Source organism: Diaporthe amygdali (assembly GCF_026229845.1).
Source record: "Diaporthe amygdali strain CAA958 chromosome Unknown NODE_38_length_435494_cov_65_447576, whole genome shotgun sequence".
Classification (NCBI taxonomy): domain Eukaryota; kingdom Fungi; phylum Ascomycota; class Sordariomycetes; order Diaporthales; family Diaporthaceae; genus Diaporthe; species Diaporthe amygdali.
Window position 1 is genome coordinate 217,646 of NW_026517058.1, and position 23,362 is coordinate 241,007.

The 23,362-nt window shown below is 52.3% G+C and overlaps 7 protein-coding genes across 7 annotated transcripts; 3 read left to right on the plus strand and 4 right to left on the minus strand.

The window, feature by feature from the left end:
* Positions 1–315: 315 nt before the first annotated feature.
* On the minus strand, positions 316–2,171 carry J7T55_005328 (uncharacterized protein; the record flags this gene model as incomplete). The annotated part of the gene is made up of 4 exons (XM_053133642.1): positions 316–1,319; positions 1,386–1,645; positions 1,716–1,999; positions 2,085–2,171. The coding sequence occupies 4 exons, from the start codon at positions 2,169–2,171 to the stop codon at positions 316–318; spliced, it is 1,635 nt and encodes a 544-aa protein (XP_052988514.1).
* Positions 2,172–3,454: 1,283 nt separating this feature from the next.
* Positions 3,455–5,538, plus strand: J7T55_005329 (uncharacterized protein; the record flags this gene model as incomplete). Its single annotated transcript, XM_053133643.1, has 3 exons — positions 3,455–3,788; positions 3,844–4,252; positions 4,317–5,538. 3 exons carry the CDS (start codon positions 3,455–3,457, stop codon positions 5,536–5,538), a joined length of 1,965 nt encoding a protein of 654 aa, XP_052988515.1.
* Positions 5,539–6,202: 664 nt separating this feature from the next.
* Positions 6,203–7,294, minus strand: J7T55_005330 (uncharacterized protein; the record flags this gene model as incomplete). Its single annotated transcript, XM_053133644.1, has 1 exon — positions 6,203–7,294. One exon carries the CDS (start codon positions 7,292–7,294, stop codon positions 6,203–6,205), a length of 1,092 nt encoding a protein of 363 aa, XP_052988516.1.
* A 1,654-nt stretch (positions 7,295–8,948) lies between these two features.
* J7T55_005331 (uncharacterized protein) lies at positions 8,949–14,251 on the plus strand (the record flags this gene model as incomplete). Its single annotated transcript, XM_053133645.1, has 5 exons — positions 8,949–10,220; positions 10,287–10,401; positions 10,769–13,848; positions 13,908–13,926; positions 13,995–14,251. The coding sequence occupies 5 exons, from the start codon at positions 8,949–8,951 to the stop codon at positions 14,249–14,251; spliced, it is 4,743 nt and encodes a 1,580-aa protein (XP_052988517.1).
* Positions 14,252–14,642: 391 nt separating this feature from the next.
* Positions 14,643–15,632, minus strand: J7T55_005332 (uncharacterized protein; the record flags this gene model as incomplete). Its single annotated transcript, XM_053133647.1, has 1 exon — positions 14,643–15,632. The coding sequence occupies one exon, from the start codon at positions 15,630–15,632 to the stop codon at positions 14,643–14,645; it is 990 nt and encodes a 329-aa protein (XP_052988518.1).
* Positions 15,633–16,597: 965 nt separating this feature from the next.
* J7T55_005333 (uncharacterized protein) lies at positions 16,598–18,120 on the minus strand (the record flags this gene model as incomplete). Its single annotated transcript, XM_053133648.1, has 4 exons — positions 16,598–17,503; positions 17,563–17,678; positions 17,735–17,902; positions 17,994–18,120. The coding sequence occupies 4 exons, from the start codon at positions 18,118–18,120 to the stop codon at positions 16,598–16,600; spliced, it is 1,317 nt and encodes a 438-aa protein (XP_052988519.1).
* Positions 18,121–21,425: 3,305 nt separating this feature from the next.
* J7T55_005334 (methionine synthase) lies at positions 21,426–22,574 on the plus strand (the record flags this gene model as incomplete). The annotated part of the gene is made up of 1 exon (XM_053133649.1): positions 21,426–22,574. The coding sequence occupies one exon, from the start codon at positions 21,426–21,428 to the stop codon at positions 22,572–22,574; it is 1,149 nt and encodes a 382-aa protein (XP_052988520.1).
* Positions 22,575–23,362: the final 788 nt, after the last annotated feature.

Here is a 23,362-nt window from a genome sequence, read left to right on the forward strand (position 1 = left end):
CAGATGGGGCAGACACGACAGATCCTTGAGAAATCAACCAAAGCAAGGCTTGTCTTGGATCATATGTCTAATGATTTATCCAGAACATGGCAAGTTTCAAATTTTTAAAATTATTGAAATTCAAGGAGTATAGTCTTGCATAGCTTCTTGTACAAACGTGATGCATCGTGGCGAGAAAAACGCCGACCAAGGCAGGCATGTGTGCGGGCCATTCGTTTAAGTTAAATCAACATTCAAATGATCATCATCCCGGGCTGCGGCTCTCTCCACGTTTTCCCACGATGTGATTGCACACACATCACTGAAGCCATCTCCTTAAGCAGAAGCACCGCCGTCGGGTGCTGAAACATTCGCGGCGTTGAGGCGCTTCTGAAATGCGATCTTCTCGCGCAACATGGCATCGGCCTTCTTGACGCCGAAACCGTGTTGGAAGATGGATGATGTCTCGTCGATGGATAATCCCTTGGTCTCGGGGTAGCAGAAGAAGACAAAAACGTAGCCGATTATGATGAGGGCCAGGTAGAAGCCATAGGTTCCCGCAGCAGTGAGCGAGTTCAGCTGGGAGAGGTAGGCAACAGACACGACCAGGTTGGCGATCCAACACGAGGTGGTGGCGATGGCGGAACCAGCGGCTCGGATTTCAAGGGCAAGGAACTCGGATTGATACCAGACGATGTGCGAGTAGGTGAGACCGAAGGAGCAGGTGAATAGGACGATAGCACCGAGCACTGAACCGACGAGGGCCGAGCTGTATTGATAGTTTGAGTCGAGCTGCCCGCCGGTTTCCTTGGTGAGAAAGTAAAACGAAATCATGGCCCAGAACAGACCGATAATCATGCCTGGGATGACGGTGACTAGCAGCCTTCGTCTTCCGAATCGGTCTACAACAGTCATACCGATGAAAACGAAGATGGCATTACCCGATGCTGGGATGAGACCGGCGGCGGCAGAGTTCTTGAGGCCGAGGAGACCGAAGATGTTGGATGAATAATAGAGAAGGGTGTTGAAACCAGTAAGTTGACCGAAGGCTTGGACAGCAGAAACAGCAATAATGGCTCGACGGTAGGGCTTGTTGGTCCAATAGATCATGGCTCGTTCGCGGATGGTATATTGGCGTTGCAGAGCGGTGGTAGCCTCGACATAATGGGTCACAACCCTGAGCTTGAACTCAATAACCTCATCCGTGGCTCCTCTGTAGATGATCCGCAGGGCCGCCCGAGCCTTGTCTTCTTGATCACGGAGAATGAGGACTCGAGGGGATTCGGGAAGGAAGTGCATGAGGCAAAGCTGAACCATGGACGGAACGACACCGAGCGCGACTGGGCCAGATATTATTAGTACGAGTACGACTGCGGGCCCAAAATGCTAGGTAGAAGCAAACTTACAGAGCAATCTCCATCCAATGTGGTAAGGAACCTTGGCCTGAAAGGCTGCTCCGAGGGCACTGGCGACAACCTGGCCAAAGGGGATGAAGAAGGCATTGGTCCCAATGCATCGACCTCGCACGGCGGTTGGAGCCAGCTCCGCGATGTAAAGCGGCCCAATGACGGCAGCTCCACCGACACCGACACCGAGGATGATACGGCCAACAACCATCTGGGCGACCGAGTACGAGGCTGCGATGATGACGGCTCCAATGGTGAAGCTTATAACGACTGGTCAGCCTCGCTTGCAGCCTCGATCGGCACGGAACAACATATAATAGCAAGACTCACGCAATGTCTGAGATAGCCATCGACCATTTCCTGCCGAGCTTGTCGGCAAGCCCTCCCAGGATCAGGGCGCCGAAGATGGCACCGATGGTGGTACCGGCGGTGATGATTTCTTGCTCCTGGGCGTCCAGCACATGCCCGAGGTCCGACCCTACCATTGGCAGGGCCGAACCGACGATGGCAGTATCATAACCAAAGAGGAAGCCGGCAATGGCAGCGACGGAGATGAGGAATATAAAGTATGGAGTGATCTTGTCTTCATTCTCGGCTCGTACCAGATTCTCGTCCTATCGGTAGACGTACGATTATCAGTCAAGGCTCGACACGAACGAGTCAGAGTGGGTTGCAGAGGTGTGGTGGTATTGGACTCACAATAAGCGTGCCGGATTGGGCTGGGACTGTCTCAGCGTTCTCGATGTGGGAAGAGACGTCAACGTCCTTCGATTCTTTTTGGTCCATGTTGGATTGATGATACTCTGAAAGGACACTGCAGGCTCGTTTTGCGGAACACAAGTGTGGGAGGACTCCAGGAAGGTGAGTCGTTGAGTCTGAGTTTCATTCCTTGAGAGAAGCTGGCAGACGAGATTGATCTTACTCAGTATATAAATTAAATGACTCTCTGAGTAGCCGTGGGCAGCCGTGGCTGGGCTTCCAGCCTGGGGGCTTAGACGGGGTTGGACTAGGCTGTCCTCTGGGCATAAAGCAATACCGGCTCTCCCATGCCTCATTCGCCCAGACTGGCCACAGCGCCCTGGGGCCCCGGATGCCCCAGACCCCAGATTTTGAGCGGGGCCATTCTTATTACCTCAAAGACCCGATAGATTCATATTTTCCAAACTCGACCGACGTAGTGCCGACCCACCCTGACTGGCAACACCCAGTCGGGCCGGAAAAACTTACTGTTTCTGGGGACCAGGGAAAGGGTCTGTCTTATCCCGGGATTTCTTTACTCGTACTTCTCTGTTGAGAAGGTTTTCGCCGATGGGATGGAGACCTGCTATGAGGAACATTCCCTCTACCGCTATAGCAACAGTTTATAGCATCACGAAGTACACCCACACTTAGGAGACCATACAGAACTCCAGGGGGAAGCACCCGTATCATACCCGATCATGGTGCTTGCCCTGGTTCCAGCCTCGACTCATGTCCAGTGCTGGCAAGACCAAGTCGCGTCCGTTCAATCTTGGTAATTAGCGGCATCGAGAAGCGTCTGTGTGGAATACGGGGAAGTTGTGTCGTGTGCAGGTCTTGCAAATATTGCAGTGCGGCTGACGTAGAGGAATCCATGTGCCAAGGTCCTTGTCTCGAGAAAGATTGACGCAGACACCCACTGGGGTACATCGCGAGTTACATCACCCGATACGTACCCAGGCACAACTCAAGCTACAAGCTGTCGAGTTATGGCTGGACTAGTGTTGAGTCCTCCTCCATGCTCTCAAATCGGGTTGACAGAATCCCGCCCTCCTGATTGAATATCCACGTCCCGGCCCCTTTGCCGCAATACCATAGATAAAAGTCGAGCCAGACTCGCCTGATCAAGCGTCGCAGCTTTCCGAAGACTTCTAAATTCGTCCTATTTTCGCGAAGTGAAAACATATGGAGGGGTTGTTGTCTGCCTACGAGCTCTTCGACGACTAATCGATATAAAGCGCCTGTCCCAAGCTAAAGCTTGCACCATCCTCACATCTTCAACAACAAACAACCTTCCCCTCACAAGCCTCCAGGGCATTTATATGTACATCATGGCTCCCACAGCAGTCTTCGATTCTCCTAGCCACACCGTCAGCGCCCAAATCGCTGACCTCAAGGCTCGAGCCGCCAGCAAGAGTCTGAACGGTGTTGAAGCAAAGGTTGTTGACGGCAAGGTCGAAGTTCAGCACTCCCCGTCGCCACTTGCCGATGATTACATGTATGACTTCCAGTACAACCACAGTCTTCCCACACACGACGCCCTCGGTGTTGCCATTGCGGAGGATGTCGATGCCACCAAGGTCGCCAATGACCTTGTAGCTCAGCTTTCAAATTTCCTGGGCAACGGCAGAGCCCAGGAGTTCGCAGATCTCTTCATCGAATACGGTCAGTGTTTTCCCCCAAGGCAGGTCTATGGCGACCGTTGCTAATTTATAACCAGGTGTCTGGCGTGACAAGCTCACCTTCACATGGGACTACCGAACCTTTAACTTCCGCGAGAACATCGCCAAAGCCGCTAGGGATCTGCTCCCCATCACCCACTGCAGAGACTTCCAATTCATAACCCCCCTTCCCAACATTCAGAGGCCGTACCCCGACCTTTCATATTTACAATTTGCGGTGTCTTTCGACACTGAGGTGGCCAACTCCCATGCAGTGATCCACGCCGTTCAGACCACCGAGGGCTGGCGCCTGTGGACTGTACACACGGTCATAGAGAGTCTCCTCCAGTTCCCACCAGTCGGGCCTAGAGATGGTCACCAGACCGGTCCCATCAGCTGGGAGAAGCAACGTGAGAAGGACGATGAAGAAGTCGTACCAGACGTTGTAATTGTCGGTGGTGGTCAGAAGTAAGTTGCTTACTTTTTTCCCTGGGTCGACGAAGAACCTCTCACGCTGACAATGTCACTACAGCGGTTTGATGCTCGCCGCCCACCTCAAAGCACTGGGTGTCCCCGCTCTGATCATCGAGAAATCCGACATTATTGGCGAAATCTGGAGGAAGCGCTATGAATACCTCTCTCTTCACTTCCCTCACTGGGCCGACCATTTCCCATATTTCCCTTATCCCGAACAGTGGCCCACCTATACTCCTGCCCAAAAGATGGGTCTCTTCATGGAATGGTACGCGTCCGCCCTGGAACTCCACGTCTGGACCAGCTCTACAGTTGTGAAGGCCGACCAGGATGCGTCTGGTAAATGGACAGTGCAAGTTAACAAGGGTGGCAAAGAGACTCGGACCCTCAAGCCCAAGCACCTCGTTATGGCCACGTCCCTCTGTGGAGTCCCAACCACCCCCGTCATCCCCGGCATGACTGAATGGAAGGGTGGTGTCTACCGTCACTCCACCACCCACGATTCATCTCGTGAATGGGTCGGTAAGCGAGTCCTCGTTGTCGGAACCTCGTCTTCTGGTATGGATACTGCCTACGACTGTGCCCGACGGGATATCGACGTTACCCTCCTACAGCGGTCCCCTACTTATGTCATGTCCCTGACCCACTCCGTACCTCGGGCTATCGGCGGCTACACCCCCAAGAACGGAATTCGGCCAGATATCGAGGAGGCTGACCGTGTGGCCTTCGCTACACCCACTGGCCCAGGCGAAGAGCTCGGCAGGCGGAACGCTGAGGTCTTGGAGAAGCTTGACAAGGACCTTCTTGACGGCCTCCACGCCAAAGGTTTCCAGACCTACCGGGGCCAACGGGGTACTGGTAACACCACTCTTGGCTCCACCCGAAACGGTGGCTTCTATTTTGAGGCCGGAGCATGCGAGCAGATTATCAACGGCAAGATCAAGATGGCGCAAGGCTATATCGAGAGGTTTACGGAGGACAAGGTTATTCTTTCTGGTGGCCGCGAGGAACACTACGACCTTATCGTGTTCGCCACCGGCTTCTCCAACACTATCGATTCTGTGCGGAACACCCTGAGTGACGCTATTGCGGACCAATGTGGCCCTATCTGGGGCATCGATGAGGAAGGCGAGCTGAAGTCGGCATACAAGGAGTCCGGTGTGCCGAATCTGTGGGTCATGGTAGGATATCTGCCGTTCTCGAGATTCCACTCAAAGAGAGTCGCACAGCGACTCAAGGCGCTCCTCGAGGGTGTAGCCCGTGCCCCTTACAAAGGATGAGATTTCCTTTGTACATTTATGAGGCTGGTAACTCGTAAAATTCTAGCTACGCAGTCTCACTGAGTGAAATTTTGGACGTTTTAGTCCTTTTACAAGCACAGCTATTTTGAGTTGAAGAGGCAGGGTGACGTTCAAGTTTGAGGATGGCAAGCTGCTCAACTTCACTTCAGTAGATGCTCTGACAATAGGGTTCAAAGACAGCCTTGCCACTGTCAAAGACAGCCTTGCCACTGTAATTCGGATAGTTCAAGCGCAATGATCGAACGGGTGACTGAGCACATCCATCACATGTCGCTTGCAACAGACAACAGGATAAGTACATGAGCGGTTTGGAAATCCATCGATTGATTTTCAATGTCTTCCTGCATCACAAATCTCCTCACGATTGAATGCTGCAGATAGAACGGACGAAGCTGGCGATGATACTGGGAATGGCTGCTGGTGTCCTTCCAAACTTACCGTCTAGAAGCAGACCAGCCCTTCCTGAGCCCGAGCACTCGGTTATATATCTGTATTTCATTCATTCTGCTCCTGGGTCTGACCTCTAAAGGAGTATTCTTTGGGCCATGAGACTAACCGATCTCTGAAGCACCTGACCATTGAGGCGATGGGTCCCTAACACACATCCAGTTTCCAATAGCCAACTCACTCAACTGTCCAGCTCCTATCTTCCATCTTTATCCCTCGATGGAAGATCACTTGATGGCTTCGAAGCTTTCCCAAGCCCCTTCTGCTCTATCCACGCGGTGACGGTGGCGACATAGCACGCCGGGTCGTGGCCATGCATCGAGTGCGGCATCTGGGGAAAACTTCTATACGTTAATGAGTTCCCACCACCCTCGACAAGATTCTTGACGTGCTCGACCTGCGCGTCGCTGATCGCGCCCGCCAGACCTCCTGAGTGCGGATCGATCCTCCGGTAGTGATGCGTCAGAAGCACGGGGACTTTGACATGCTTCAGCATATTCTCGTGTTCGCACCCAACCGCCACACTTCCACTCCAGAACGCCTCCGCCCACTCCGGGTCGTACTCCTTTAAGTCAGGTGGCACCGGCCCGACCTTGGTCTCCTCCATCATGGTCGCCATGGCCTTGGGGATCCAGCCCGGCAGCTCCTGGGCCATGGCGCGATGCATCCTGTCCGTGTCCCCCACGGACCACTGCGAGCCCAGCCACTTGTGCCAGATCCTGAATATCGGACCAGCAAAACTCTGCCGGATGCTGTGTCCGACGGCAGGGGTGAGTTCGGACGCGAAGAGCGGTGGGTCTTCATACACGCAGCCAAGCACCTGTCCGGGCTTTGCGAACGCCGACATCCACGCGGACAATACGCCACCTGACGATAGGCCGCTGACGATGACGGGGCGCTTGATGACGAGGTCGATGAATCTGACCAGGTCGTTGCCAAAGTTGTCCAGGCTGTACCGGCCGGGCGTCCATGTCGATCTGCCCTGGCCGCGGAGGTCAACCGCGTAGACCTGGTACGACTCTGACAGCAGGCGCATGACTTCCTCGTATCCCCACCATGATTCAGCCTGGGCCGGAATGAGCAGGATAGCCGGATTGGAGTCCAAACCCACCACGGCGTAATTCATGCGCACCTCGCCGAGGTCGACTATGTGCTCGGGAAAGGCATGTTTCTTGAAGATGGACTCCCTGTCCGAGGCTTCTAGGTAGCTTCCCTGACGTTTACCGGGGGCCGTCGATTCTCCGGAAAGAGAGTCTAATAAATTGACGCTTGACTGGTTTGACGCCATGGCGATCGTTAACTATGTTGCTGAAGCTGCTCTAGATTCGCGCGGCGAGAGTGATCAAGAGAAAAACACCTATGTAGAGTTACAGTGACTATCCACACTTCGCGATTTATAGCCCGCAGATATTCAGGCATCAACTGAGCCACATGCATGTAAGCGACGGGTCTATCGGGATCCCGGCCGTTACAAATTCTTAATAATGGATTCCATACCCCTCACAGATCCTTCAGGCAGCCTGCATCCTATTGTGCGCTTTTCCCATCTGATTAATATGATGCTACTAGACACGAATATATGCATGTGCCCAATCCACATGTATCACGCAAGCCCCTCATTCCTACCAGCATGCTTACATGAATGCGCTCACAGCAAGCAGCCCTCTCTTTGTTGTGTTATCAGGCTGAGAGCTTTTCAGGCGCAAGAGCCCGTCGATTAAGTAAACCGGGCTGTAGACCAGCAGAATTACTTTTATGCTGGAAAGCTCGCTGCAACATTCGAAATATGTACAAATCACGGACAAGGGTGTTTGTGTTATACCAGCGTGGCCATTTGTGGCGCATTGGAAGGCTGACAGAACCATCTAGCTTACGAGGAGCTTTTGCAGAAGAGTACAGAATCTTGACACTTGGATCTGCGAAGTTCACATAACTGGTACAGATTTGCGTATGTCTCGATCAAATTGTGTCGACATGAATGCGCCCATGGACGTGCAGGCAGCATGATGCACGTCGAATTCATCATTCAGTCTAATGATAGTGGAATGTATGCTGTCGAGACGTCTTTATCACAGCTTGATGGTATTTCATTGAGTTCACACCCAAAAATGAGAGCTGTCAGCCAATCCTAACATTTTGGACAACTTGCGAATGTCACTACTTGCTTGTGTCTTGGTTGCAGGAGCCAGCTAAGTAACATCAGTGGTCACTATTAAGTCCTGTGTGAACCGTTACCCAAAATCGTGGACCAATCGATTGGTTTCTTAAGGACTTGCCCCGTGGGATATCAGAGCACTGCGTTTGAGTTCTGTGAAAAAATGCAGATGCGATGGTTCCTACTGTGCTGCGAAACATCCGCAATAAATGGACAGTTCGGCAGATTTGCATAATGTATTGCCTGCTCCTTGCACATGTACGACCACGTTGGGCTTAGCATCATGCGGTCAGCAATGTTACCCTCGCCACATCTTTCAGCTGCGCGTCCATCAGGCTCTGATCATTGGGAAGCTTTCCTCTGCACCCGAGTCCAACCTGTCCAATTTTTAATTTTTTTTTGAATAATTCCATTCCTCTTCAAGGCAGGGCACGTTTGAAGATGGCCAGCGATGGCGAAACAGGCAAGACTGCGAAACGGACCACGTCGTGTCAGCCTTGGAGCTATGACAAGGTTCCGGATGAAAAGAGCGATGACTTCAAGCGGTTAATTTTTCGTAAGGCTACCACCAATTAGTACTGCTGGCTCGACTATTCGTGGTCTAGTCTTCAAGAAAGGACATCCAGAATCTGCGACGCAGAATGAAGAGGGCCGATTGGGTGATATCTTCGCCCCCAAAGATGAGCACTACGAAATATAGAACTCATCCCCCAATCCGGAATGCCACGCTTCATTTGGTGACCAAGGAACGACGGCTAGTGTGTCTTGCTACGGCCATCTCATACAAATGAGTCAATTTCTCGGTGCAGGCAATTCTGGCCTGTTTTCTCTAGATCACCTGCACACGGAGGAGCCATTTATGGTCCACGCGAGGGCACGCAACCTCGATGAGCTGTCTTGGGGCGGCTCACTTTCCTATATGCTATGTCTCACTCGCGAGTTCCGTCCGGAAAATCCTCCACAGGTCAAATGGGTCAATTGGAGGTGGCCACGATATGAGTATGAAATAGAGGCACTGAAGGTGAGGGCTTCTTCCCAATGGGTAGTCCACAAGGGAACTGTTTTGCAGCAGTTCATTCTTGAAATCTCGGGTGAACAGCCGATCCATTTTGAGTATCAATTTCCCAAAGAAATGTTGATCCGCGATCTCGACTATTTGAACGCCGATTATCCCTTCAATTACGTTGAGGAGGGATACTCGCGCATGGATGGGCCGAACGGGTACGGACACGTATGCATCAACACTCTTGACCGGCGAGGTCGAAGAGAAAGCGTCGACGCGGGCAATGACAGCGCTGAGAATAATTTTGGTCCGGACGGTACGGATGAGAGCCCGAATTCCACTGCCGAGACTCAACTATCGGAGCCTGGGCTTGCTCAAGCTTTTACAACGGACGCAAAAATGGCAGACCCGGTGTCCAAAGAGGTTTCAGAGGCACAAGAGGCAGTTGCACCGGCCGTAGGGGGTCGCAAACTGTCTGAGAAGGCTCGTAAGTCGAGCGGAGGGCGGAGTGCTGTTGCAGCTATAATGAATCCCTTTGTCAACGGCAATGCTGTCAAGAGCCAAGATATTGGAGATATATGGCACAAGCACACTCTTGGAGGTAGCGAAAGCGGCTCAGATGGGACGGCCAATCGGACTTTAGAGATCGTCGTGGCCTACAAATTAATACTTCTTCCAGATGGCGAAGTTGACTGGAGGAATTTCCTGGTGTCCGAACGAGAGGCTAATGTCAGTAACATTCTACGCGAAGAAACGAATCGGCTCTGGGAGAACGCGAGTATCTCGTCTTTATGCTCGCTGGGTCTATCTTCCACGGAATCGAACGAGACTGCGAGCCGAAATCCAGATCAGGTAGCTGTAAAAGACGAAGGCATGGGAAATGTCAAAGCTGATACGACGGAAACTTCAGGTGACCACACCGATGCAGAAATTGATCATCAGGAAGCCAACGCAGGGGTCGATCAAGCAAACAGAGATGGGCAGTCGCTGAAACGGTCCGACGAGCCTGCAAATGCGCCCAAATCGAAAGCGGGAGATCAGATTCTAAGCCTGCAGGTCTGTCCTTGCCGTTAGGAGCATTAAAACAAGGGACTTCGCCAAAGTCGCATATTGAATATGTAGCATGGCGGCACTTGGAGCACATTCTTTCAGTTTGTGCGGTTCCGGTGCTGGCCCCTACACTATTCGAAGATCGCTCAGCACAGGAGCCAGGCGATTCTCGCGGCTCGCCACCTGCGTCAGGGGAAGAAGAACTGAACAAAGACGACACGCTCATAGCGTTGACATGTGGTAATATGTCAGGTCATCGTATATGCACGTCAGCAAGCTTGTAAGTACTCAGAAACCCTTACTTCTGAACATCCACAGCTAATGAAGTCCTGATAGTTTTGCATTTCAATATCTGATCGAAGTCGCGAAGAAACTCGCCCACCTTCCTGTCACGATTCCATACATAAAAACGCTTCAAAAGCGAATCAAACAGGTCTTACGGGGCCATGTTAAATGGCTTGAGTCGTTACGAACAACAGACCAGTCAATAGGGGTAGGGTCGAGGAAAAGGCTTCTAAAATCAGGTTGCTTTGCAGCCAATTACTGGGTGACAGGCGAAATAGAGCGCTCTGAGAATAACAACTCTTGGCAACCGAACGATTCTGTCACAGACACTCCATTTCATGTACTCAAGCTAGTCGAGTACATGAATTTCACCAAAGGATGTGACACCGACGCAAAAGAAGCCGAGGAGCTAGTTCACCGCATCTTGAGGGATGTCTGGGTCCCTTGGTTTCACGAACTAGACAAACTGGACAAGCGGGGGAGTTTCGCGTGGCCACACGCCGTTGATGAAGACGTTAACACGTATAGGCTCGCAGATCATTTTTGGATTTGGAAAACACTGAAAACGCTGGACGATTTGGGGGTGTCGAACCATCAGCCCTCTACAAAATCTAGAGAAAACGAACGACTCGCCTGGAAAGATGAAGAGATTCAGTGGATGACTTATCTCAATAACTCCGATGCACTGGAGATCGATCCTAATCAGCTCCACGAGAGATTCGGTAAAATTGCCAAACGGCTCTCCCCAAGCGATGCACAGCGTGGGATACTACAGCGATTCACGACGGAAAATGAAATCTCACGCAAGAGAATGCTTGCCATGACTCGCTCGCCAAGAGAAACACGCTTCTTGTTCCACGCTCGCGATACCGCACTTTTCTACGGCCAAGACTGCAACTTCTTCTTGCCAGGGAGCTCCTTTGAGGAATTATGGGCCAACACCATTGAGGCTCAGATTCACCACAACGAGAATCAAGACGCCGGGTGGGACAATGCGATACGATATGCATTGGGAATCGTGGCAGGATGTCGTGGCTCGACGCTGAACGAGAGGAGTGCCAGAGATTTGGTGATGAAATGCGTCGGAGTCTTGATCAACATCAGCGGTCACAATGGGTTTTTCCCGGGACAGCTGGACGAGGCGACCAAAGAGCCGAATCTCTTTTATTCTGGGGAAGAGAGAGACTTCTACTACCATGCAGATTTTGAAATCAACTATATCCTCCTCACCCACGCAAGAGACATCAATCAAACTTTCGAAGCGACCGGCACGACGCCTTCACAGCGATTCAAATCTGCTTCAATAAAGTCTGCCGGGGATAGAGAAAACCAGCCTGCCCGCCACTTACAGCCCCAGGGTCTTGATGTCCCGAAGGAGACCACTGCACAACCAAAAATCCAGAATCAGGTAAACGAGTACTCACGTTACCGGTCCAGTCCTATGGCAAGACAGCTTGAACCTCATCTCAATGTTGATAGCCAACACAATTTGACTATGAAAAAGGCCATCCCGTTCAACACCCTGATTGATGCAACCAGCATCATTTCCATTGAGGAGGAGTGGCTCTATCATTACCCGCACTTTCTCTCGGGATCCGGAATCGACATTACTGAGCAGATTATGCGGCGTATTGATGCGTCACAATCCAGCGGAAATGACGAACATGATAACTCAATCTCGGCCACCAGCCAGCCTAGTCGTGACGCTGTAGGAGGTGTCATTGGACAGGAAATTGATGGGTACCGCAAATTGAAGCGAAAATTTTCCACGCCGAGCGGTCCAAAATCTTCTGACACAATGATATTCGTTGTTGACACACCGAAACAGAAGCACCTTGGAAAGAGAGAAAAGAAAAGTTTTGAGGATATGAAATGGGTTCAAATGTACAACAATCAAGGCCTTCACGCGAGACTTAGTGCTCCACGGACAGCTGAGAAGGCAAAAAAACGCTTTATATGGCTTCCCAAGGCCAATGCGGAAACGGCGCTCCTTTGCTGGGCGGCAAGTCCTGAGCAAGAGAAGGCTGAGATCTCTCTCTTCTTTGACCGCCATTCGAAATATGAGAAGCATTTCTGGGACGATACGACAATGGTGCTCAACACTTGGCAGACCGAGCTTCACCTCAGCTTCTACGTACTGGTTGATCCCACGACGCCTCGCTACGAAAGCTTGCCTCCTTTGACCGCGGATCCATTCCCAGGACGTCCAACATGGAAAATACATCGTGCTTCTATGGGCTTTCGCTTTGATGGTGACTTTTTCGATCGCTACTGGACATGTCACTTCATCGAACATATTCCTTGCAGGTCCTTCGAGGTCATATGGCCTTTCCCTTTTGATTCTTCTGGCAAGCACGAACACAAGCAGTGGTGGCAACTAAAAGTTCTCGAGCTTTATTTTTTGGGTGGTATCTTGCGCGAGATTTCCCGTGGTGCCGAGGATATCCTCTCTGAGGTGAGGCAAGAGCTTGGAGTTGGGGAGAGCACACTCTCGTTGCCTATCCTCAACAGCGAAGCGTATTCTTCATCAAAAGACAACTGGCATAGGTTCGAACAAATTCTGCACGCTGTGGAAGAAGACCTCACATCCAACCTAGACACTCTTCAGAAGTGGACCTCCAGAGAGAAAGATCGCGGCCAAGAAAAGCCTCGGTGGACGCGCAGCGACGAAAGAAAATACCGCGGTGCGATCAACAAGTACCGAGGCTCGACAGAACGGCAGATCAGAGATCTGGGAATCTACCGTGACAAGATCCGCAAGCTCAAGGACACACTTGCGACGAGTATGCAGAAGATCCGCGACGACCGTGAGCTCCACCGAAACGAGAATATCAGATACTTCACGTATGTGACGGTGATCTTCCTGCCTCTCGGGTTCGCCGCGAGCTTCTACAGCATGAACGGTGCGCCGCCGGATGCTCTGATGATTTCCCTCGTTAAGTTTGCGGCGGCTGCCTTCGCTGTGACTGTTGGTCTGCTGGCAAGTGCCAAGACGCTCTTCCTGGCAGTTGATGTTGTCGTTGTTCCACTACGCCGCTTAAGAGCCCAGGCAGGTCTGGCGATGGAAAAATATTCACGTTCAACTGTGGAAAAGAGTTTGCTTATGAAGTGGATGAAGAATTTGGGAGAATCTGACGAGGAAGAAGAGAGACAGCCCTCAGATGGCCAGGCCAAGGCATCAGAGCATGCTGACTGGAATGACGTGGAGCTCGAATTTTGGTCCCCTTTCATGTTTTGGGTTGCATACATCTTTTATGAAATTCCAGCCCGTAGAGTATTGCTTGCAATATCCGAGCTGAGGAGTGGAGGCTTTTCACCGCAAGTGGTTGGAAACGTGCTGCTTGGCTTCGTTTTCATGCCCATTTTGCATTAGCTTGGCTGACAAACATATTTTGTCTCAACATCCAGGATCTGGCGAGGCTTATCAGTGAGTGACCGAGCATATCTGTTCGAGTTATTTCTTGCTTCTTAGTTTGCTGACATGTGGAGACACAGGGGATGTCGGGAACCTCTTCCCACACAGCCCTACCAAGTCGAAGCCAGGGAACAAGGAAGATGACGCTGCCGTGTTGTTTCGGCATTTTAAGAGAATTACGGACGAGCCGAGGACGTCGAGGCCCTTGAAATTGCTACAGGAGACAATAGCACGGAAGCGAAAATCCCCCGAAAATGGACAGAAGCCTGAGAATGGACCACGAGCAGAGAGCAAGAGAGAAAGCATCGTTGAGACGAGTGAGAAGATCACCGCGTAAGAAATGGAGAGTGATGTGTCTCATTTTTGCTCTGCCCCATTGTCTTTGGGGTATTGTAAGTAAAAGTATTCATATGAGATTCATCCACACATATTGATAAGCTTATAGCAATGGAACAAAGCCTACATCTGCATGCCTCTTCGTAAAGCTTTACAACGAGCGTAGCAACTTGGGCCTCTGATGATACGAGTTTCACCGCCTCGACAATCGCTATATGTTTCAAATTGACTAAACGTATCATATTGAAGTACAGAACTGGTGGAAGGAGGGAGAATAGACTAAGAAAATGAATAACATTGCAAAGAGACTGGCAGCCAGATCTTGGATGCCAGGACAACAAAATTCTTACCCGAATGACATTGTGGAAAAATTGGGGCTCAGTTGAAATCAGTTAAGACGCAAATTCCCCCATAGCCTGACCGAGCCATCCCAGAGGAAGATCATCGCCGTCCCACCACGTCGATGGCCTCGGAGCATTTTGCACAACCCGCCAGAACGCGGGATTGAATAAGATACTACGGAAGGTGTACCGCTGCGCAACAGTGCTCTCACCCAACACGTCACCGGGATAGCGAACAAATACCAGGTCTTTGCCTCTGTTGAGAACACTACCACCGTGTATCCATGCCTGCAGGGCGAAACCAAACTCATGATAGCGAGGGTCGATGTGTACATGGTACAAAGGCTCTATCGGACTGACACGGGATATGAAAGCTCGGCTGCTTTCACTCATCGACGCGTCCTCGGCCCACCTATGGTGGAAAACCGCGTGCGCCTGCTCGTGAACTAGAACAAAGGCCAACTGTACCAGCCGAGCCGTCTTGGTTTCGGCATCGATCGCGTCGTAGTTCTCCTGGCTGAAGAACTCGATGGTGTTTACGTTGATATTGGTGAGTGTGCGTGCCGGAGTCGGAAATTGACCTCCTGCAGTCCTCACCTCTGTTGTCGCCTCATCTGTCGAAGATGGGTTGAACGGAGTTCGGCAGTAGAAACGCGTTCTGCCTGCCCACTCCACGAGAAGAGCCCTGACGCGTCGAATATCCTCGTCCGTACTGTTGTAAGCGAGGTCGAAGGCGTAACGGTCGCCATTAAAGACGAGGTCCGCACAGAAGACCTTGGCGTAGAACGGGAGGCTGAAGTCGATCAGGTGTGTTGCAAGACGAAACGCAGGAAGCATCCTTTCATGCACTCGCATGTCGAGGAATGGCTCATTATCATCCTCTCCGGTCGTATCGTGTGTCAGAGCACTTGCTCTGAAGTTGAACAGCTGATACAACGGGTGCAGATCATTTTCGAGACTCAAACCCAGAGCTCTCTCTTGAGAAAAGATCGCAAATATGGTTCTCCTCAGACAGCCTTCAGTGGGAGCTGAATCGCTCATGTTGGAGTTTCTCGTATGTAGGTAGGTGTAGATTGGGTCGTGTAAATGCAGATTTCTCTGTGCAAATGTAGCAAAACTCTAAAACTGAGAAGGGCGTCTCCGATCATATTTATATATTAGGCACGCTGAGCTATAGCCCGCCTCTTACCAATTGATGGTACTACAAAGCTATTGTATCGGACAATTCCTTATTTGTTATAGCATCGTCAAGAATACAACGTAAAGGCGAAAGACACACACTGACAAAGCATGTTAACCAGATCTCTGCCGCATTCATTGTAAACCCTCGAGTCTGATTGTTCTGGCCTTTATCAACTGCGTCTTTGAGGGTTCTTGACACGGGCGGGCATTCCACTTGTGGGCATCAATTGCTCCGATATGTAAGAGCTGCGGATTTACTGACTACTTGACTCTTGCACAATCTGCTGCACTCCATGCTTGTGTCCTGCTGTGCTGCCACTGTTCACTGTACATGAGAAGTACTGTTTTGTGTATGGGGCCTCGTCAGGCCAACCATGGTGTTGGCGGGCAGGGACGAGTGCGCAGAGGTCCACTGGTGATGCTGCAGCGGATTTGAAAAGCGTTCGAAATGCCGACATGCGTTTGTACACTCTTGAATTCAACGATCTAGACATTTTGGAAAACACATATTGGAGAGCTGCAAGAACGTCCCAGGCGCAAGACGGTCCACGTGCGTCGCCTTAGCTAGAATCAGCCCCGCCTGGAGGAAGTAGTGTTGAACATGATAAAGTAGAATTTCTCTAGAGATGACTCGCATCCCTTTGTCCTACACTAGGAGGACGTGATCATCCAGCCAACGCCTCCGAGCCTCTATGATACCTCGAATATCCATCCCACTGCCTGCACAACCAATTTGGACCCCACGCAATGCTAAACTCGGCAATCCGAAAATTGCCTCTATCCTCCAAAGGTAATCATCGTCCCGGATCTTTCCAGGAGTCATCCTAATATCCAACCTCCCGGCGCACAGGCACAGGCGGCGCGGGCTTCTTGGCCCTGCTGGGTGGCGGCGGTGGAGGTCCCTTCTTTCCAATGGCACCATTGGGGGCGGTGTTGGTTCTGCTCAGACTTCCGTAACTTGTGGCGGGGCTAGTGCTTCTGTCTGCTGTGTCACTGCTGCCAGTGTCGTCACCGTCATTGTCAGCAAAGACGTCCATCGCGGAGGCCCTGCTGCTCCCGGTGGGACGCAGCTGGCCGCGCAGGGAGCCGACGTTGAGCTGTGGAGGGGCTTCTCTGAGTGGTGTTGAGGTTCCGGAAGTTGTGCGAGACAGACTGGCGCCGAGATTGCGTTCGTTCTGGTATGTATTACTCCTAGAAATACCAGGCCGTCCGGGTAGGTCCGGCCGGTCAGATGCTTGGCTGTTGACGCTGATGCGCGACTGCGAGCGAATGGGCGCACGCGCGCTGTGGGTGGGGAAGTCGTCCGCCTCTTCGTCCTCGTAGACATTGCTGTTGGTCCTGCTGAGTGCCAGCCGTGAGCCGCCGTAAGATGACTGCTCCGCGGTGTTTGACCTGCTGCGACCTGACGGACGGCGTGAGTAATCCTTGGGTGAACCGCCGCCCGCTGCTCCAGCTGCCCAGGATTGTCGCACACGACGGAGTTCCTCGGCGCATCGGTCGTGGTAGTCCAGCTCAGCATCAAGGAACCGTGTAAGGTCTCGGATGCTGTCAGCCTCGGCGTCCTTGATATCTTGCATTCGCCGGTATACGTCCTCGGAGGACTCCTCGTACTTGGCTTTGGCACTACGAAGCTCATCCTCAATGCGGAAATCATCGCGCTTCGCCTTTTGCATCTTAGTTGTAGAGGCATCGAGGGCCAGTCGTCGGGATTCGAGCTTCTTGCGAGCAGCCTGCGGAACGAAACAATCAGCGACTCCACCTATACCCCAGGGCTCATTAGGAAGCGTACCTGGTACTCCTTCATCATTGCCAGGGACCTCTCGAGTGACTCAAGCCAGTAAGTGCTGGCGTCGGCGGCAAACTGCTCCTGAATGTTGGCCACACGCTCGTTGCCTCGACCCATGGCTACTCTGGTTGTCAGCTATGGTCTCATGCTGCTTGGATACTCGTATTCGGCATACCGATCAGGCAGTTTCCAAACTCGGAATCGTTGTCAAAGTCCTCGCCATGTGCAATCATCGTCCGTCCTAGAATGGCTGCGGGCACACCCTTCTCGCGATCCATGCCCTCAGTACGGCGGGCGAGCCACTTAACATATTCGTTCATAGAGGATTGGAGTTTCACCATGCCTGGAAAACGACATTGATTATCAGCACGCTGTTCAAGTCCGTAACACGGCGACTGGTAACTGGTCACGCGAGCCGCTGCAGGTATCCGTACCGTCGAACCGGAGAGCCATCTCGGTCTCCAGGGTCTTGAAGTCATCCGACATGTTTGTTCTAGCCTCTGAACCCATCTTCTCGCCGGCCCACTGAAAGGCGCGGTCGAACTTTTTTGTGAAATTCATCTTGAATATATGGTCTTGTTGCTCCTGAGGTCTGGTCTGGTTATTTCAGGAACTCGGGAGAGCTTCGTCGAGGGACGTTGTGCGGATTCAAGGTCGTCGTTCCGAAGCAGGTGCAGAAGTCGGACCTGTTGTTCCGGCTGCAATGCCAAGTAAATAGTTCCGGTATCGCAGGAGCAAGGAGTTGGGCTTCTGCGGTATGTATTGGGAGCTTTGTGGTGGGCGGTTATATCGAGAGCACGTGGAAGTGGACAACGAGCGGTTGGTTTTGTGTCGAGACAGAACCGTGAAGAGCGGAATAGACGTGGTTGGGAGATCCCAGAGGACAAGAGAGAGAATATAGAGGGACAAGTGGCAATAAAACAAGCGCATTCAATGCCTGAGAGAACAACAAACGAGTGAGGGAGGTGTTGCAGTCCGGCAGCAACCTTGATCTGGTGGAAGGTTATAATGTGGCCGGGATGTTCAGAGGCAAGGATGTTTTCTTCAGGGAGTGGAGGGTACGGGAGTACAAGACAACGCACTCAAGTCAAGTCTCGTCTCGGGCCTGCCTCGCCAAAACGGTTGAATTGGCCGTGCTTGTCCTGGGATGATTAGCGTTTGCGGTGGTGCTGCAGCTTGATGATGATGGAGGGTGGTCCCCTGCCCCTGGGTCCAATCTCTTCTACTCGATCCCCTGATTTCTGGACTCTCTTTCCCCAGGTCGAGGGGAAAGAGTGGCCACTGAACAGCCCAGACACGTCTAGCTGCAGCTACTCATGCGGGCTGGTTGACCCCCTTTTGTGCCACTGTTCGCAGCCTCTACGTATTTGGGCACGTATGGATCGATGGTGTACGTACCCGGCGTACCTGCACACTTATCATGCATACGTAGTAGTGCAGATGCGGACGCAGGCGCATGTCAGTTCTTCTGAATCTGGGGCCTGGCACCGGGGCTACGGGCAGCTAGAGGACCTTCTTCTCCCGCCGTCTGGACTGTTAGTCCATCTTTGCCGCTGAGTTCTAGACTCCAAGCCACAAGCTGCCAGACGATACCTATTACCTAACCGAAATGTCTCAAGAACTGGTGGCATTGGCAGCATCTTCAATTAGTCGCGCTGCTGATCGGCTTGTCTGTGCATTTTCCGCGTAACCCTGATTGCCGCCCATGGCAAGGGAAGATAAGAAAAGAAGAAAAAAATACGTCAACGTTGCAGGCTGCAGGGCTGCAGTGCAGGACTGCGAGACTTGCCGCCGGAATTCTGATCATCACCGCCCTGATGATCCGTTCAGGAATATCAGACGGGCATGGCTCGTAGCGCGCACAGATAGACGCGGACTGAGACCAGATGACATGACTTTGCAGTACCACTACGCAAAAAGCTTCCTCTTCTCTGGTGTTCGTCTCAGGGGTAGGCCTGGCTATTGGTGCTGCGTCATCACGTCACCCTTCTTCACACCTGTTCACTGCATAGTGCCGCTATCTCACCCTCCCGGGAGATCTTCACGTCGACTCAGTCTCCCCAAGTGTGTCCGACATCTGCCTATGTAACCCATCTGTGGCACATGCACTGCATCACAAAAGCTCACGGCCCAGACTTGCACAGGCGGGAGCAACAGCAACCTCGTGGAGCCCGTCTCACCTGGGACGAAACAACCGACCCGGAAAGCAGACCCGCGAAGCGCCCACACGAAGATCCACGTTTCAGCCCCAAAATAGCAGTTCCCAGTCAATTCGTGACCCCCCGTCCACCCGTTAGTTGCCACCATGATCGTGTCTTTGATATGCAAATCGTCATCACGACATGGCTGAGCCACTCGTCTCAACTCAAACAGTGTGGACATGTGAGCTGTCAATTAGGGGCTCTTTGTGGCAGATCTGCTCAGAGAATTTAAGTATCTTGCTCAAAGAATTTGGTCTCGTATGTCACACTGTTGTTTTTTGCGACGAACAAGTGATTATGTGCACAAAAAGAAACGGCGCGCTGAAGATGTGAGATGTTTCTGTCCGGTTTGGGCCAAGGTCTTGGCCAACGAGCGGCCGTTTTGCAGTCTCGAGGCAGTCTAAGAATCTGACTTCTCAAACAGAGACATTCTGGCAGCCAATTAATTCCATCTGGCCCAGATGCATTCCAGCGCCGTGGACCAGCGTGGCCAGGGGAGTTACGCGACAGACCCCGAATCAGACTACAGCACAGCCCCAACATCGAACGCAACCCGTGTTCGAACCATCGTGAGCCGGTGCCGTGGTCGGCTAACTCTGCCTGCGTATCGTCATCTCCAAATACGGTCCATCAATGGGCCAACGTCAGTGCTTCGTCTCCGCCTTTACGCGCTGGTGTCGTATCCCCTTGGCCCCTGAAATGGATGTCTTCAATTACTCTTGTTCCACGACCTTTCGCCACAATTCCAAGGGCCATCGTATCGTATTGACTTGGGCAATCGGGCATCGCAGTAGACGCAGCACAGTGAATTCTTTTCGGCCGCCTCTTGCCAGCGACGCATGAACGGCAGACAGGCGCAGCACTTCAGCTACGGCCTCGGCTGCCGCCGCTCGGTCTTTCCGGAGACCGGCAACCCTATTTTACGCCTTGCTGCAGAAAGCCGTTTGGGTCAAGGGTGTGAGAATACTCGTGGTCCGCAGCGTCAAGATGGCGTAAAGCAATATAGACGATTCATTTGTCGATATTTGGCCTCGTTGACATCGCTTCGGTATCTCCCATCGTGCCCGACACGGCTCAACTTACTCGGGTTCGCCTCTCCTTTAATATGAGCTATCCTCGGGCTTTGACTCAGGGTCCTCGCGGCTCGACTATATTCCGATTATGAGGACCCTGAGCTCGATATGCCCCGCCCCCTCACCTTCATGGATCTCCTCGCCCGCCGCTGCCCCTCGTGAATCGTCATAGCCTTACTGTCGCGCGAACGGCGCAGCCTCTGGCGGCCGCGAACTGCCGCTCCAGGGCCACATCTCAGCAGTCTCGGACATGATGTGTTCCGCTGGTTCGCTGAGAGCGGGCGTTGGCGCCTTTCCGATCCCCACGTTAGAAAAAAAAAGTCTAGCAAGTCCCTGCTCGCGGCATCGGCAATAAATATATCTCCTGGTCTTAAGTCACGGAACTTCCGAGGCGATTTTGCATTCCCTAGATGTTGTCATTTCTCTCCTCTAGTTAGACTCTGAGTTTGTAAAGCTACAACCTCTCAGTCTCCTTCTCGTCCCCCTCCAACTAACTCGACGGCGAACTCGTAAGCTCGGGACCCCCTTACGGGATTAGACTGCGGTGCCAATACCTTCGGCCGAGCCCTTATCCTCACGCCAACTATATACCATGCCTCTTCCTCAAGGTGTCTACCGGGCAGACCAGGTCGGGTCCTTTCTGCGTCCTAAGGTTGTTCTGACCGCGCGCAACGAAGCTTCCGCTGGCAAGATCACCACGGAAGAGCTCCGCAAGATTGAGGACGAGCACGTTGCGACTGTCGTAAAGAGCCAGGTTGAAAATGGCCTCCGCGCCGTGACGGATGGCGAGTTCCGCCGCGCCTACTTCCACATCGACTTCTGCGTCCATCTCGACGGCGTCGAGGCGCAGGGTTACATCTCGTCTACCAACGTCACACCTCACGGCCTGCCCACTCCTCCCCGGCTGATTGTCACCGGAAAGCTGGGACACCCCAAGCCGATCCAAGTCGACGACTTCAAGTTCCTGGACTCGCAACTGCAGAAGCTGGGCGTCAAGGATTCCGTCTCCGCCAAGGTCTGCATTCCTTCCCCCACCATGGTGCACTTCCGCGCCGGAAGGGAGGCCATCGACAAGGACGCATACCCCACCCTGGAGCCGTTCTTCGACGATCTCGTCAGGGTGTACCAGGAGGAGATCGCCGACCTCTACGCCGCAGGGTGCCGCTTCGTCCAGCTCGACGACACCAACCTCGCCTACCTCTGCGACGAGGGCATGCGCAAGGAGGCCGCCGCGCGCCACGGGGTCGAGCCCGAGGAGCTCGCCGACAACTACGCCAAGCTGATCAACGCTGCGATTTCGAAGCGGCCCAAGGACATGACCATTGGCATCCACCTGTGCCGTGGAAACTACCGCTCTCAGTGGTTCGCACAGGGTGGCTACGAGCCAGTCGCCGAGACGCTGTTCAAGAAGCTGGATGTCGATGTCTACTTCCTCGAGTACGACGATGCGCGGTCCGGCGATTTCTCCCCGCTGAGGCACCTGCCCGAGCACAAGGTCGTTGTCCTCGGCGTATTGAGCAGCAAGAAGCCCGAGCTGGACGACAAGAAGGCCATCATCAACAGGCTGAACGAGGCAGCCAAGTACTGCCCCAAGGGTCTGGACCAGCTGTGTCTTTCGCATCAGTGTGGCTTCAGCTCCACCATGGAGGGCAATGACTTGACCCAGGAGGAGCAGTGGGCGAAGATCAGGCTGGAGGCTGAGATCGCCAAGGAGGTCTGGGGCGATGACCTGTCCAAATAGATCGGATAGTGTCTGTACGAGCGATTAATTTGGGCTTTTAGCATGGTTGCTTCAACAGCGACCGCGTAATTCGAATTGAATAATCAGTTCTGCTCTGATCCAATGATTCTGTGCGATGTCTTCGAAGAGTCCTGTCCATCTACGACAGTGCGTTATACTTGTCGAAAATGGCGGTCTTTCCTAATCACAATTAGAGAACACTACATTTGTTCTTCTTGCTGTCATTTTGAGGTATAAAGGCATGTCTCCAGGATTAGATCTTCGAAAACGCTCCGAGCCTGAGAACAATATCACCGTTCTTTTGTTCAAATAGCTGTCGAGCTGCATAGGTCGTGATGGTTTTGGCTCCGATTTATCAGTCGCAAAAGATCTGAATAATAATTGATGCCTCGGCTGTAGCGCCCTTGTACTGCTGTGTAAATCTTCGGTTCCACGGTCGTTGGCAGAGGGAGATCTTCGAAAATTTCTCAGCGTCGATTTACCATCAACTGTAGGAATGAGCAAATTACTCTTCGCCCCCATAAATAAGACATGTTGTATAATTGTAAGGTTTTCAGAGGTCACATAGACGCAAAGCGATACTTTGCCATTTGTAATAGTCATTCAGTTCTTTTAAGGTGCGGAAATACAAGTTATGTGAGGACGTCAGCCGACTATACATCCACGGAGGGGAGAATGAATATATAGCTATTCCCTCAAATTTCTGAAGGGCGTCCAGCTCAATAGCCAGTTCCGATGCATCTCCTGTCCTCAGCTGGTTGTTATAGCCCCGGCTCTACAGTGATGGA